We start from the raw sequence: 14,514 nt of genomic DNA on the forward strand, positions 1-14,514 counted from the left end.
TAAAGCAAACGAAAATCTAGGAGGTAGTGATGTTTTCCACAAAACATGTGAGAACACAAGCTAGAAGGAAAGGAGAAGGTAGAAAGGACAAGCATGGGAGAAAGAAAGAAAAGAAGAGGAAAGTTAAAACAACAGCGTGAGCAGGGAGAGAGGGAATGAGTGCAGGGGAAGGGGATGGGGTTGTGGGAATAAAGGACAACTGGGGAGGGGTTTGAAAAAGTGGCAGCAGCTGGGAAAATAAACATGGAGTGAAGGGCACTGAAGGATCCCCTCTGTCAGTGGTTTCTTCTTTGATGTCTCTGTTCGCTGCCCTTGACCCTGTTGGCAAGGTGGGGAGGGATGCCAGGGTGGCAACCGTCTGGTACTCTCCATGTCTCCGTACCTGGGGTGGGATGCTGCTGCTCTTCCCCCAACACTCAGCACCTTGGCTTCAATTGCTGTCTCTGGCTTTGCTTGTGGAGCATGGTTCCTGGCCGGCTGGGGAAGGGGAGCCCACGAGCACAAAGTCTAAACCCCACTTTCCTCCCACCCCTCGTTTGTGCAGAGATAATATGGGAGTGCTGGGCTCAGGCTGGCTGCCTGCCCCCCCCCCCCCCCCCCCCCAAATCTCCCCATCCCAGAAGCTGGTGTGCCAGTGATGGCAGGTGAACTGGTAATTGCTCGGCCGCCATCCCCCCAGCCCTGCCTGGTGCTAACTCCCTCCCCGGCTGGCCGGGGTTGCTTGCAGGTGGTGACAGACACCAGCTCGATGCGACGATCGTTTTCCACCATCCGGGACAAGCGCACCAACAGCTCCTGGCTGGACGAGTTCTCCATGGAGCGCAGCAGCGACAACACCTACAAGTCCCGCCGGCGCAGCTACCACTCCTCACTCCAGCTCTCCGCCCGGCGCCTCAACACTGACTCGGGTAAGCAAGGACGGGTGCCATCCCATACCAATGCCAAACCCCCCCAGCTGAACATCTGCTCCTGGGGAGGGGGCAGTGGGGATTGACGGGGATGTCCTGCAGGCCACCGGTCCGACGGGCATCGCTCAGGCGGCAGGGAGCGGGGCCGATCCAAAGAGCGCAAGCACTTGCTGTCCCCCGATATCTCCCGCTGCAACTCTGAAGAGAGGAGTCCCCAGGCACACGACGAGTCGCCAGAGCGGCGGCGCGAGTCCCGGTCACCCAGCGAAGGCAGGTCCCAGACACCCAACAGGCAGGTGGGTGTGACAAAACCCCCTTCCTAAGCACAAACAGAGGTGTAGAAAAGGCTCCTTGCCAAAATCGGGAAGATAAGCCCCAACTCCAGGAGCTCTGCACTGTCTCTCCTCCCTACAGAGGCATTTCTTTGTCCCCTGTGAACTGAACAGCTTGGGGCTGCTTGAGCACCCTGTAGAGCATTTGGGAAGAGGGGTGGATCTCCACACTGATCCTCTCACCACTGTGGCATCTGCTCCCTGCCAAGGCTGAGGCGTCCCAGCTCCACAAGCCTGGAAATGCCAGTGCTTGAGTGTGCTTGAAGCCCACGGAGATACTGCCCGTAGAAACTGGCAGCTGGCGAGCCATTAGCTCCTCCCGTCCTGGGTTTGTGGGTGCTTTTTACTTTTGACCACCAAGAGCAGACACCATCCTCATCCATGGAGCAGACCCTGAGGCCGGGATGGGGCAGGCAAGGGTGCGGCGGGGCCTCATCCAAGAGGGAGGATGCTCCAGAGACCCCAGGCTTGGGGTTGGGGGGAGTGGGTGCATGGCTTTGCCTGTCGCCCCTGTATTCCCCATTGCGTCTTGGTGCGTTGCAGGGAATGGGCTCCCTGAGCGAAAGCTCCATCCCCTCCATCTCGGACACCAGCACCCCCCGGCGAGGCCGCCGCCAGCTCCCGCCGGTGCCCCCCAAGCCACGGCCCCTCCTTTCCTACGCCTCCATGCTGCGGCACGCTGGAGATGCCTCGCCGCCCGCCGATGAGAGCGAGGGGGGGTCTCCGCTTCTCTCCTCCACCCTGGAGCGCAACGCCGCCGGCCTGACCGAGTCTTCCAGCTCCCCGGCAGGGAAGCAGAGCCGACAGTCCACCCCGCAACGCTACATCTCGGAGCCCTACCTGGCCCTGCACGACGACTCGCATGCCTCAGACTGCGGTGAGGAGGAGACGCTCACTTTTGAGGCTGCCGTCGCCACCAGCCTCGGCCGCTCCAACACCATCGGCTCAGCCCCGCCGCTGCGGCACAGCTGGCAGATGCCCAACGGGCACTACCGGCGGCGGAGGCGAGGGGCAGGGCAGGGCGTGATGTGCGGGGCCAGCATCGATGTGCTCAGCGACACCGAGGAAGATGACAAGTGCTAGAAGCTGCCCGCCCAGCCCCATCTCAGCTCCCCGCCGCCCTGCCGCTGCCCTGCCCCTCTCCAATGCATGCTCTTCGCCACGCCTGGGAATGAAACAAAACCAAAACCAAGTGCAGGGGAAAAGGAGAAAACCAAACCGACCGGAACGGAGGGGAAGAAAAAAAAAAAAAAAAAAAAAGAAAAAAAGTCTTTGTGCAAAAAAAAAATTAAAATCTGTCGACTTTCATTTATTACTATCACTTTTTTTTTCTGCACAGAGAAGCATTTGATGGGCAGCGGAGCAGCCTGGCTGGGTGTGTGTGCTGGGGGACAAGTGAGAACCCCCCCAAGCCGCGGCCCCGCTCCCTGTCCTGAGCGGGACCCCCGGGAAGGCTCGTCCTGATGGTTTTCCGCTCCCCGAGGCCAGACAGTCCCAGCGAGAGGGTACCAGGGCCCCCCTTTGCTCTGTCGCTCGGGCTCGTGCTGCTGTGGCTTTCGATTTCCCTCCCCGAGGTTCTCATCCAGCCCAGAAAAGGGGCGAGGTGTGATGTTGGGGTGCGGGGGCTGAGGGGTTGGGGTGCACTGGGCAGACCAGAGCGGCTCTGCCTGTTGGGGGTGGCAAAACCAAAACCAACTGGTTTGTACCGGGGCAGGTGGGAGCAGGGTGGGGGGTGCTCAGTGCTGCCAAATGTATCCTGTCTCCCACCATCATATATTTATTTATATACAGAGAACTCTAGGTGTGCCTGTGTGTGTATATACGGTATGTGTGTGTATATATATTTATATGCTGTATATATAAAGATATACACATACATGGATTTGTTTTAATCATCTGACAATGCTGGGGAGCCCCTTGGGGTTGTCACTGCCTGCACCCCCTTTGGCGGGGCAGGATCAAGCCTCCCTGGGAAGCTGCTGCGCACCCGTCGCTGTAGCAGAGCTTTGGGAATATCACCCTGCTCCCCTCGCCCTGCCCTGGCCGTTTCCAGCGCTGGGAATGGTATTTTCTCCGTCAGAGGTGGCTGTGGCGAGGGGGTCTTTGGGCAGCCCTGTGCTGTGCTGGGGCGGGATGCCTAAGGGACGAGGACGGGGGTGTCCCTGGGCGTACGGCTCGCCTGGTGCCAATGGTGCTGAGGGGTTGACGCCAAACCTCTCAGAGGCCTCTGTGTTGTGTTTTGCCAGGAAAAGAAAATTCCCATGTCTGCAGGGGAGAGAAGATGTACATGCATGCCTGACGGTACCCTAGTGTGTCCTCCTGGCAGAGGAACCTGGCTTTGGCACCTCCTCTGCCTCAGTTTCCCCTGCAGCCCTGGCCCCTGCCCGCTCCCAGGGGGGCTGCCGTGGGGGTGGGCTGGGTTTGCAAACCCCATGGGCCTGGTGCAGGGGTAGGTGCATCTCTGGGAGCCGGCGGGGCTCTGGGAGAGGAGCATGGTCCAGGGGGTGAGCGGGGTGGCTCAGGCCTCCTGCAGGTACTGAAAATGCAGTACAGGGTCACCTTCCAATGCCAGTCATTAATTAATCTGGTAGTTATGTGCTGTCAGCTCTGATGATCCGCACACACCCTTGACTGTGGGTGCGATGCTTTGCCAGCCTGGGCAGATTCTGGTGGCCTTGTGGTGGTGGGTGGCTCACCCTGGCGATCACTGGTGTGTTTCTGCTGTGAGGTTTGTCTGTTGTCAGCCTGAGCATGGTCCTGGGGAGCTGGAGGGTGCTGTGCCCTTGGAGCCTCAGGGAAGGGCTTGCTCTGGGGGCTGGGGGGCTGGTCGGTGTGGCTGGGCCAGGTGTGGCCACGTATGTGGAGACAGGACGTGGCCTTCAGCCTGCTGGGCTGGGCAGGGGCAGGCAGTGCCTTCGTCCCATGGCTTTGCTCTGCTGCGAATTGTGGTGGTCTGGGTCCTTAGGGCTGTTCTCCAGCCCCTTTGGCTAGCTGAACAGCAGCTCTGGCCAGGCTTTGCTTTGGTCATGAATAACCCATGTCTTCTCCTAACCAGAAGATGCTATGGGCACAAACTGGCCTGCTCCTGCATGTGCAGATCAGCCTCTGCCCCGATCACTTTGTGAGCTCTCCCAGATGAGCTCTGCTTTGCAAGAAGCAAATCCCATGAGCTCCAAAGGCTGCCCACACCTGGGCTCCATCGTGGACCAAACCCTCTCTTTCTTATGGTCAAGCTGCCCTTGTGGAGCCAAAACCTCCTACTGCCTCGGTGGGTCCCTGCTGGCCCCGTGCTTCCTGAACGGACACTTCCAGCTGCCAAAGGATTCCAGACTTCCCCAGGAGGCCCTCTCCATCCCTCTGGCTAAGCTCCTGCATCCTCCACCTAGGTGCTTGGGGGCAAACCATGCCCCATGCAGCTGTGGGGAAGGTCCCTGGTGCTGGCTGATGGCATGGGCATCTCCTGTCCCCCTCTGGTCATCGTCTGTCCCCTTCCAGCCACCTGCGAGCAGTTTGTGGCTTCCACCCGAAGCTGCTGGAGCATTGCTGCCTGTGCCGGAGTTTGGAGGAGGCAGGCCTGATGGGCAGCATGGGATCGTGCGTGGGGGCCAGGCCCAGGGATGTGGGGGGGCTGGGGCCAGGGGAGACAATGCCATACATGCTCTAAATATAGGTGCTGGCATCGTCTACTTCTAAATGCAGAAAGGTGTCTGACAATACGCCGGGTTCTGAGTAACAGCCCATGAGGAGGGAAGAGGGTGGCTTTTTGTGTCTGTGCCTATTGGGTGGGAGGGAGGGAGGGATGCTCCCAAAGTGGGGGGTACATTTCATGCGGATTTCAAGCTTTGGGTGTTTTTCTTTCTTGGGCCCCAGAATGGGGTCAGCAAGCAGTGTGCTGCGATGCTCTGCACTGGTGGTCCAGGCTGGGGCAGAGCTCCTCGGGGCGCATCCGCACGTGGCAGTGGGCTGCGGCGTCCAGACCCAAGCTATTTTGATAAGTAAGCCCTGTGTTTTGCTAACGTACAGAACTGTATGAAGTGAAACAGAGCCCCTTTTTTCCCCAAGGGGGCCCAAAACCAGCCTGCTCCTGTCTCTCCTGCAATAGCCGGTGGTCCCGCTCCTATGGCAGGAGAGCAAGCAGGGACCCGTAGGGACAAGGTGGCACCTCCAAAGCACGCCTCTGAAACCAAAAACAACCCCCAGGAGAACCACAGAAAAGACTATGCCAAGGGGGAAAGAAAACCAGCCCCGAGGTGCCATTGCAGCCTGCGTCTTGCTTTTCAAGGTGCTGGACTCACTTTGCTGCTGTACGATCTCTCATCCGTGGTTTATTGGACATCTTCACCTTCCAGACACCGGGGATCTGTCGCTGCGCTCGCCATCAGTGGCTGCTGGCTGTGCTTGACCGTGGGAGGATGAGAAAGCGGGGGATGTGTTTCAACCTCTGCCCGCACAGGACAAGCCCCTGCTTAGGCAGGAGTTCACCAGTAGCATGCATCTAGTTCCCAGTTTGGTGCTGGGACTGGGCTTGAAGCTCTGTCCTGTGGGGACTGCAGAGGGTGTGTGGGGAGTTGAGGCAGCCCTGGAGAATGGAGCTCTGCCATCCCCTCCGGGCTGGCTGTCCCAGCACCCTCCTCCTGTCCCCCCGTGAGGCCTCGGAGGGCAGAGCCCCCCAGTGTGGGGCTGGCAGCTCCTGGGGCCAAGGGAAGGTGGGTGGGTGGGAAATGCTCTGCCTTCACCCCCCAGGCACTGGGGCAGGATGTAACGTAACACGCTCATTTGGACCCAAACGGGGAACCAAACTGACTGACGGCAATGTTCAACTTCAATGTTGGGGTTTTTTTTTGTCAAAAAGAAAGAAAAATAAAACCTTGTTGTAAAGAACTGCCACAGACCCTATATTGTTGGCACCCCCCAACGCTGGTGGGGCTGCGGGCACCCTGGGTGAGATGCTGGACCCCTGAAATAGGTCCCCATGGGAGGGAGGGGTGGCACACAGCCTGTGCTGGGCAGCCCCATCACATAGGATGGGTGTTCCCCAGCATGGGCACAGTGCTGCCCTGGCATCCCTGTGGTCCCCAGACGGGGTGGGGGCTGTGAAGGAGAGAGGCAGGGAGCACATTTGGGAAGGGTCATCATCCCAGGGGAGCTGCGGCTTATGCCTGGCTGCCTCCAGACACACCAGCTGGGGGGTACCGGGGGTCTGGGGGCTATGAGGGGGCTGGGACCAGGAGAGCCTGAGGCTGTTAACAGCAGCACCGCAGCAAAATGGCTGGGGAAAGCTGACAGCACCGCAATGACATCGTAGTGCTGGGGAAATGCAAGGAAGGGTTTGGCTTGGAAAACCTGTCGGGATCTGGGACTTTGGGAGGTTCAGCGAGCTTGGTCACCCCTCCACGCCTGTGCCCAGCAGATGTCAAGTGGATTCAGATGCTGTTGCCTGGTCCAAAGCTCATGGGTGAGTTGTCAAGCAAAGATGCTGAAGTCAGGTCTTGTATTTCTTTTTCGCAGAGCTGTTTAAAGCACAGAGAGTTCTCCAGCAGTCAGAGGCGAGTCAGCAGCCTGTGGCAGTCTGCAGGCTGAGCATGGGTGACAGGGATATTTTATGGCTTTGTCAGCAGGACTCTTCTTTTTCTTTCCCGGTGACGGGAGGGTGCTGTGCCAAGAAGAGCTCAGGGAAGGATGAAGGCAATTGCTGTGCTCTGCGTCCGGACTGCTTTGAGCCCAGCTTACCCTGTGTGTCTCCCACACGCTGTTACCCAGCTCTGCATGGTGCCACTGAGGACCAAGCCCAGACACCATGACCTGTAAGAACTGGCTTTCTGTTGCCCTTTACTTTGTGCATTTACCCTCTTATTTCTCAAATGCTGTCAGGTTTTGTTTTCAATTCTTTGGCTCGTGAAGTGCTAAAAAGCCTGTTTTCAGCGGGAAGTGTACAGTTCCATAGGGACATTGCCCAAGAGATGGCCCAGCTTTGAGGGCACCTGCACAGGTGATGGATGCAATGACAGCCAGGAGCTAGAAAGCAAGCCCAGCATTTTTTCAGGCTGGGAAGCACATTCTGATTTTATAGCCAAAAGAGTGATCTACATCGCTGGCTGTGGGGAAAGCTCTGAATGGTGCTGATGCCTTCTTCATCACTGAGGGCTTTGCAGCAGCACTGGAAGCAGTTTAATGAGAAGACCTCCTCCTGTGCGGGCCAGTAGCCCTGAATTAACATTTTTTGAAGTGAGTGTCTTAAGTCTGAATGGCTGCTTTTGAAAGCAGGACTGAGTGTGCAGGTCTCTGATGGGCATCTCACGGAGCCCTGCCTGGGAGGCCGGTGCCAGGATGAGTGATGGATGTAGCTAGCTGAGTGCTTAACCTCCTCTGCTGCCTTTCTCCAAAGCCCCTAACATATCTGGGGCCGTGAAAAATATCTGGAGCTATGCAGGGAAGGCAGAGCTTCACCCTACCAAGGGAAACTGGTGCTGCAAAGCGGGGAGCCTTTGCTATCGGAGAGCCAGCTCTCTGCCTGGCAGGCACAGAGGCTAAAAAAAGCCCCTTGACAAATGGAACAGAAAGGTTAAAATTATCTGTACATCATCTGAATAACAATGGCAATGCAGATTGTACCTGCTTATAATAGCTCCAGGAGACAGGGGATAAATTGGGAACAAAAGTACCCCAGAAACAGATGCTGCTGGCGTGCGGCTGGCAGAAGTGCTGGGGCTGCTTCTCCTCACCAGGACTTGGGGAGCCACAGGGGACAGGGCCACCAGAAGCACCAAAACCTGGCCTTTGTGTGCTCCCCTCACCTTGCCCATGGATGCTCCAGGGCCCTTCCATCCCCAGGTCCTGGTGGAGCCACCCAGGCAGCTTGCGGGTGCCCAGGAGGAGGGAGCAGTCCCTGCCCAGAGTACCGGCACCGCAGCGAGTGCTGTGCACAGCTTGTCTTGAATCCAGGCACCTGGGGGACATGAACAGTCCTTTCTCTGGGACTGCTGGAAATCATCACCCCATAACCTGGCTCTTCTCCTGCGAAAAGAACCTTCCTGGGAAGAGGCCTCATCTTACTAGATTCTTTCTCTCTGCCTTTGCCTTACTTTCCTCCTACTTGCCCCTGCAAAGCTAAATGAAGGCACATGGCACTGGATGCATCTGTAACTGCGGGTGCTGGCTGTTCCCTAAAGACCCCCCAGGTTGTTTTTAAGGCAGGATGCCAGCAATTGTGCAACTCTGGGGGTTGCACAGGAAGCCTGGGTCTGGTCTTCAGGCACCCAAACACCCCCTCAGTCAAACGCCTGGTGATGACCATGCACATGCCTCCAGCAAAACAAGAGAAACTTGGATGTGAGGATGCTGCAGTCAAGCCCCGGGGCACGGAAGGGACAAGAGAAGGGGACTGTGAAACGAAAGAACGAAAATGTTTTGTCTTCCTTTTTCCAATCCCAGCTAGGTGTTTAAAATCCGTATGTACAAGGCTGAGGGGGCAGGGGTTCACTCCCTCTGGGGACACAGCTGATGGCTTCAGAGGGGAGATGCTGGGGGTGGTTCTCATCCCCCCCTTCCCTTTCCTTCCTCCGGTGGTACTTACAAGCGCGCTTTCCCCGGTGCCAAGGATGTGTGTGGGCTCTGAAGTGGGGCTGGTGCTTACTCATGCCGGCAGCCACGTGGCACTGCTGGCTCACGGGCTGACAGTGCTGACAGTTCCCTGGGCAAGCATCCCCCACCCCCCCACAGGTGAGCATGCCCCCCACGAGCAAGCACACGCAGCCGTTGCTCCTTTCCAGCATCACCGTGGCTCCCCAGGGAAGTGGGATGCACTCCCCAGGGTTGTCCTCCCCAAAGGGCTTGAACAGCCCAATCTGGTTCAACAACTTTATTTTTTATTCTTCTCATTTATTTATGTCTCTTGATGATGATATTCATTGCTTGGTGATGTCGTGCTGCACGTTGGCGCTGGCTGTGTTTGCCAGACCCCATGCAAGCAGGTGGCATCCCGTGGACTGCCCTGGAAACTGGCTCCTACCAGCACACGGAAGAGTGAGCTGGCAAATATTTCCTCCCAGGAGATTTTGGGGAGCTGCTTTGTGTCACCTTTGGTTTTACAGGCAGCAGGGAGCAAGGGGCTGGGCTGGTCTCACCCCTGCCCCATCTGTGGGCTTACCTTGCCTCAGCACCCACCACCCCATCTCTTGGTTGAACACCGCAGAGCAGGAAAGAGCCCACTGTTCATTTGCCTTCACTATTTTTTGTAGATAATAAAAAAACCTCAAAACCAACAAACCCAAATCAACACAATTCTGCCTTTTAAATGAATGCAAAAACCATTAACTGCTCTCCTTCCCCAGCTGGTATTTTCTTCTCACCAAAACAGGACTCTCCACGTGCCAGGTGCCCCTGGCAATGGGCAGTTGGGTGCTGGGAGGACTGGGCAAGTGGGTGGAAACCCAGCAGCAGCGATCTGCACCCAAAAGCACCTGGTGGACTTGGCTCAAAGCCGTTGCAGGGCTGAGAGCTGGATGTCTCCACAGCAGTCCAGCACAAGAGCAAGCTGCCGTAGGGACCAGGGCATGGATGCGATGCAGAAGTCTGCTCTAGCAGACCTCAGCAGAGGTACTGGTGCCACTTGGTGTGCAAGGGCGAGGGAGTAGGGGTAAATGTTAAGGATGTGCAGTTATTTGCTGAAGCCAGGCCTAAGCTAGACGCTCTCTCCCTCCCACGTGTGCTCCCTTGGGACCTAGTCCATCAATTTATGGAGCAATCTGCCATAGACAATGCGATTTTCAGATTGATTTTCACAGCTCTGCATCATGGCCATCATGAATGATGTGGGTTTTTTTCCTTTCCAAAAGAGGAGGAGCAGAGAAAAGAAATAAATCCAAGGGTTGTACTTCACAGTGGAGTGTAATCCTATGATGTCTGGGAAAACATGCAGGGTTCGGGCCACAGTGTCATATGTCTGGGTCTTCTGGGCCAAGCATGGAGCATGCAGGACCATCAGCCAGAGCCACAACTCCATGCCACCCCCTTCCCTTGGCCTCCAAAGTGCTGACAGAGGCTTGCAGGTGGCCTTATTTCATTGCTAATTTACTTGGGGGGCAGGGTTGAGGGAGAAACGTGCAATCAAGATATTTTTTTAGATTTTTCTCACTGATCAAAGAGTGGGCTTCATTTACACAGCCATAATTTTTTAAGGACCTGTCCCAACTTGAGCTCCTCTTCCTCCAGCATGTGATATTGCGCTGTATCAGCAAGTCTCACCTCCTTTAGCATCTAGGAGTGCATTAGGAAACCAGTGTGAGCTGTGCAAAGGAGCTGTGAATTAGCAAAGCCTCCCCTGCCCCTTGGCAAAGCCTTGTCTTACACCTCCTAGCAGGAATAGCTACAGCTGCTTTCTGCAGCAGAAGCGAGAGCAGAGGGGGTGCGAGGGGGCGGGCAACGGGACAGGCTGTGAATCTTTGCAACCTCTCAAGGACATAGGCTCAGGTCACAGCCAGTCTGCCACCCACAGCCCAGGCTATCCACACCAGTCCTGGCAATGGGGGCTTTGCTGCAGTCCCCACATCCCCAAATGCCTGGTGTCTCCAGCCGTGCATGTCCCGTGGTGGATGGAGCAAGGACAAACATCCATGTTCCCAGGTCCCAGTGATCACTTAGGGGTAGAAGGTGCCCCAGCGGTCAGGTAGCAGAGAAGGAGAGCAACGGAGGGTGCAAGCCAGGCACAGAAAGCCACCCGTGCCCACCCACTCACTCCTCTTTGCTGCTTGGGGACATTTCTGAGTGTTGTCAAATCCCTGCTTCTCCTGTGCTGGTTTGGGAAGAGGGATACCAGGGTGCCATCCCTCCCTGTGCCAAGCAGGCCAGCGCTGCAGACAGCCAGCTTGCTCTTGGGTGCCTGCAACATCTCAGCAGAGCCAGCAGGGATGAAGACCTAAGGCTGACAGAGAAACAGGCAGATGGGATTATCAGTCACATGTGCCGCCGCTCTCTTCTTGTCTTAGGCTCTTTTTTCCCTGCGTTATCTCCTCGAGCGGGTTTTCAGCCTGTGCTAGCGACAGTGCTTTGATGCTTAACACAATCGGCTTCTTCCCGCTGTCTGCAAGAGGCTGGTGGGTGTTTAAACATGCCCGACAGGACGTTTCTGAACGAGGCTGCCCTTCCTCCGCATTGTGCCCCAGGAGCATCCCAGTAGGAAAGCCTCCCTGAGCACTGGAGAGCCCAGCAGCTCGCAAGGGAAAGGCCTCTGCAGCTTGTTTGCCTGCTCCCACCCAGGTTTACGCTGCCCCAGATGCAGCCCACCACCATCTGCACGACAAGAGGAGGCTGACCTGCCCCATGTCCTTTGCTAGCATTCCCCTCTCCTGCATCACTCTCATATTCTGTGGTCCCTGCCCTAGGAGGAACTTGGGATATAGGCTCTGGTCACAGCAGCTAATGGCTGGGAAGTCATCTCAGCTGCAGCAGGCAGCTTTCACTAGACCTCCTTCTCCTTTGTGCATGCTCACTGCACACACCTGCCTGAGGAAAAGGGGTGACAGGGATGGCTGCCTCAAAGTTGGGGTTAGCCACTGACTCTGGGTGCTGCACATCAATCAATATCAGCACAGACTCATTCTGTGATTACTTATCACCTCTGGCTGTAGAACTGTTGCTGCCCTCTGAACCTCTGCCTCCACCACACCCTCGTGCTAGAGGGGTCCCTTCGAAATACTTGACCAAAACAAACGAACTGTAGGAAACTGTAGGAGATTTTACAGATAAAATCTGCAGCCCCTGCTGGGATTAGCTGTTCCTAAACCCTATTGTTTGCACTTGAGGCATGCACACACCTGCCAATGCCTACCGCAAGGCTCCTGTGGTTAGGAGACAGAGCTGCTGGCACCCAGTGTGCCCCTGGGTTTCCCGTAAGTTGCTCTGCAGAGGGCTTGGTACTGGCTCCAAGCTTGGATGCTCATTCCCAGCTGTGCAGGGTGGAGGTGCTGCAGCCCCCAGGTGTGGCCTATGAGCCACTTCTTAAATAGCGGTGCTGAGGTTGAGGGGTTCTCCCTGCTCCTCTCCTGGGGGAATTGCAGCCAGACACATCACTGCCCAGGTGTGTCTATCCTTTAGCCAGGACAAGCTTTCACCACCCCGAGTCCAGTCCTGCTTATAGGTGGGGAAACTGAGGCACAAGGTAGAGCATAGCGGTTTGTAGTGGGTCAGGTATTGCTCCTCTGATCTTGGTAGGAGCTAGTGCTCCTTGCCTGAATGCTTTAATCGTGTTTTTTTTAAAGTTTCCCCCTGTAGAAGCCCCTTTCTTGCTCTGCCTGCAAGGGTTATCTGGTGGGGGATCAGGAAACTTTCAGCTGGGGCTGAGCTGCTGCCCCCGTTGCCAGCGGGGCTCCTGCCTACCTCTCAGACCAGCCTCTGCATCAAGGGAAAAAGCCTAAACCATGTTTTTGGACACAAATTACTACAGCTCCAGTGAATTAACTTGGAGATGTTATTACAGGCCATGAGAACAGGTCAGGTTTCAGTGTGGAACGGAAGCTGATAAATGATGTTCTGTAACTGTCTCCTTGCTGGATTCAGGCCAGAAAATAAGGGGTTTTTCCATATTCTTCCCCTTCTCTTGGCTCATGGTGCAGGGGGACAGCCCCACCACCCCTGCACGGTGCTGCAGGCAAAGGGGAAGCTGGGAGGATGCTGTCCCACAAACCGGCTGCGCTGGGAGGGAGCCTGGCTCTTCTCCCAGCAACAAAAACTTATTTTAGCTGGGAGATTGGAGGTCAGGAGGGCTAGGCAGACCTCCCAGGCTGAATTTCACAGTCATGAGTAGAACAAGTTGTTGATTTTGCTAGTGCTGCCATAAGGAGACATTGCAGATGGAGAACGTTGTATACTCTGTTCTTGACAAATGCCTGTCATGATAGTTTGAATATAAAGCAGGGGCTTAGGCAGAAGGAGCTTATTTAGTGTTTGTATTTTTCCATAATTTCATGTTTCTCTGTAGATCGTAAGAACCTCCAGAAGCCCAAAACAAAGCCAGGGCTCCTGTGTGTGCAGCAGAAATGCAGGAGCAAGCCCCAGTGCCACAGGCTGGGTCCTGCAGGAGAGGAAGCCAAGCCATGGCATGTTGGCATCCTCATCAAGTGGAGGCAGGCAGGCACAGAGGGTGGCAGTGACATTCCTATGAGGTACCTGGACGGGATGGGCCTGGTGTTGCCTGGTGCTACAGCACAGAGCCTTGGCTTGATGCCATGAAGCTGAGAGGTCATGTAGTAATGCTGGTGGTCAAGCCACCAACCTCCCCACCCTGGTGTCGATGCCATTGGCCCCTGCCAGGATGTGCTGTGGGGAGGAGAGAGGGCACCTTTTTGCCAGGGTCCCCAAGGGGGACCCTCCTTGTCATCCTCCTCCTGCTCAGCTCCCTTGTTCCTTACTGTTTTCTCCAGCAGCCCCTCTGCACCCCCAGAGAAAGGATTTACTCTGAACAGGGTCGTTCCCTGGCAGCATCCACCACCACACCTCGGTCCTGGCAGTCAAAGAGGTGAGACAGATGATGGCAGGACCAAGGGGACAGTTGAGAGGCAAGTGGTAAATCTGCAGAAAGATTTATTTCCAGATGCAGCTGGAATTTTATCTCCTGCCTATCCCTGTGCTCTGTGCCTGGCGCTGCAGCATGTGGGGACAGATGCGAAATGCAGCTCCATTTAGAGCCTGGGAGTAGCAAAATCTCCTGTGAACAGCCATGTTTCAATTTGCATTTCTAGGGCTGTGGCAGCAACCTGGGTCCTGTGGTGTACTCAGCAGTGGATGCACTAAATGGCCGTGAGTTTCTATATTGCTGACCTGCTGGGGCAATCTGGCAGACCCTATAGCTCTCCTGGTGTTAATGCAGCAGTGCTGGTTGCAAGCAGTGGCTTGGGAACTGGGGGGTGGACCAGCTGGTGGTATTTTTGTAGTGGGTTTTGGTCTATTAATCCAAACCTCAGCTTGGCTTGACTTCTTTGGTGCTGCTGGCTGAATAGACTGCGACGCAGGATTAAAAGTCACTGTGCAATTGAATTAGTGACAGGTGTAGGAAGGAAGGGAGGGCAAAAGCAAAACAGAGAGGAGAGAGCAGCAGGACTGGAGGTGACCCATGCAGACCCTATCCTAAGAAACACAGTCCCCAGGAGCATGCTCCTAGAGAAAATAAAATGAGGGAGCTGCAACCTAACAGCTGCTCTTTCACACTCCTTCATAGAGCTATGTTGTTCCTGCGTAAGGCTTGTGTGGTCACGGTGGCAGATGCCTGGAAGGTGCTGTCA

At 55.9% G+C, this 14,514-nt stretch overlaps 1 protein-coding gene across 3 annotated transcripts in view; it reads left to right on the forward strand.

The window, feature by feature from the left end:
* The window catches only part of CACNA1E (calcium voltage-gated channel subunit alpha1 E), a 150,284-nt gene extending 145,278 nt beyond the window's left edge, over positions 1 to 5,006 (forward strand). For all 3 annotated transcript variants that reach the window (XM_055815154.1, XM_055815155.1, XM_055815158.1), the window contains 3 exons: positions 728 to 908; positions 1,011 to 1,204; positions 1,784 to 5,006. In XM_055815154.1, the coding sequence (XP_055671129.1) occupies positions 728 to 908; positions 1,011 to 1,204; positions 1,784 to 2,323 (915 nt within the window). In that variant the 3' untranslated portion in view covers positions 2,324 to 5,006. The remainder of the gene's footprint in view (positions 1 to 727; positions 909 to 1,010; positions 1,205 to 1,783) is intronic.
* Positions 5,007 to 14,514: the final 9,508 nt, after the last annotated feature.

This window comes from Falco peregrinus, chromosome 10 (genome assembly GCF_023634155.1).
Source record: "Falco peregrinus isolate bFalPer1 chromosome 10, bFalPer1.pri, whole genome shotgun sequence".
In the NCBI taxonomy this organism is placed as follows: Eukaryota; Metazoa; Chordata; class Aves; order Falconiformes; family Falconidae; genus Falco; species Falco peregrinus.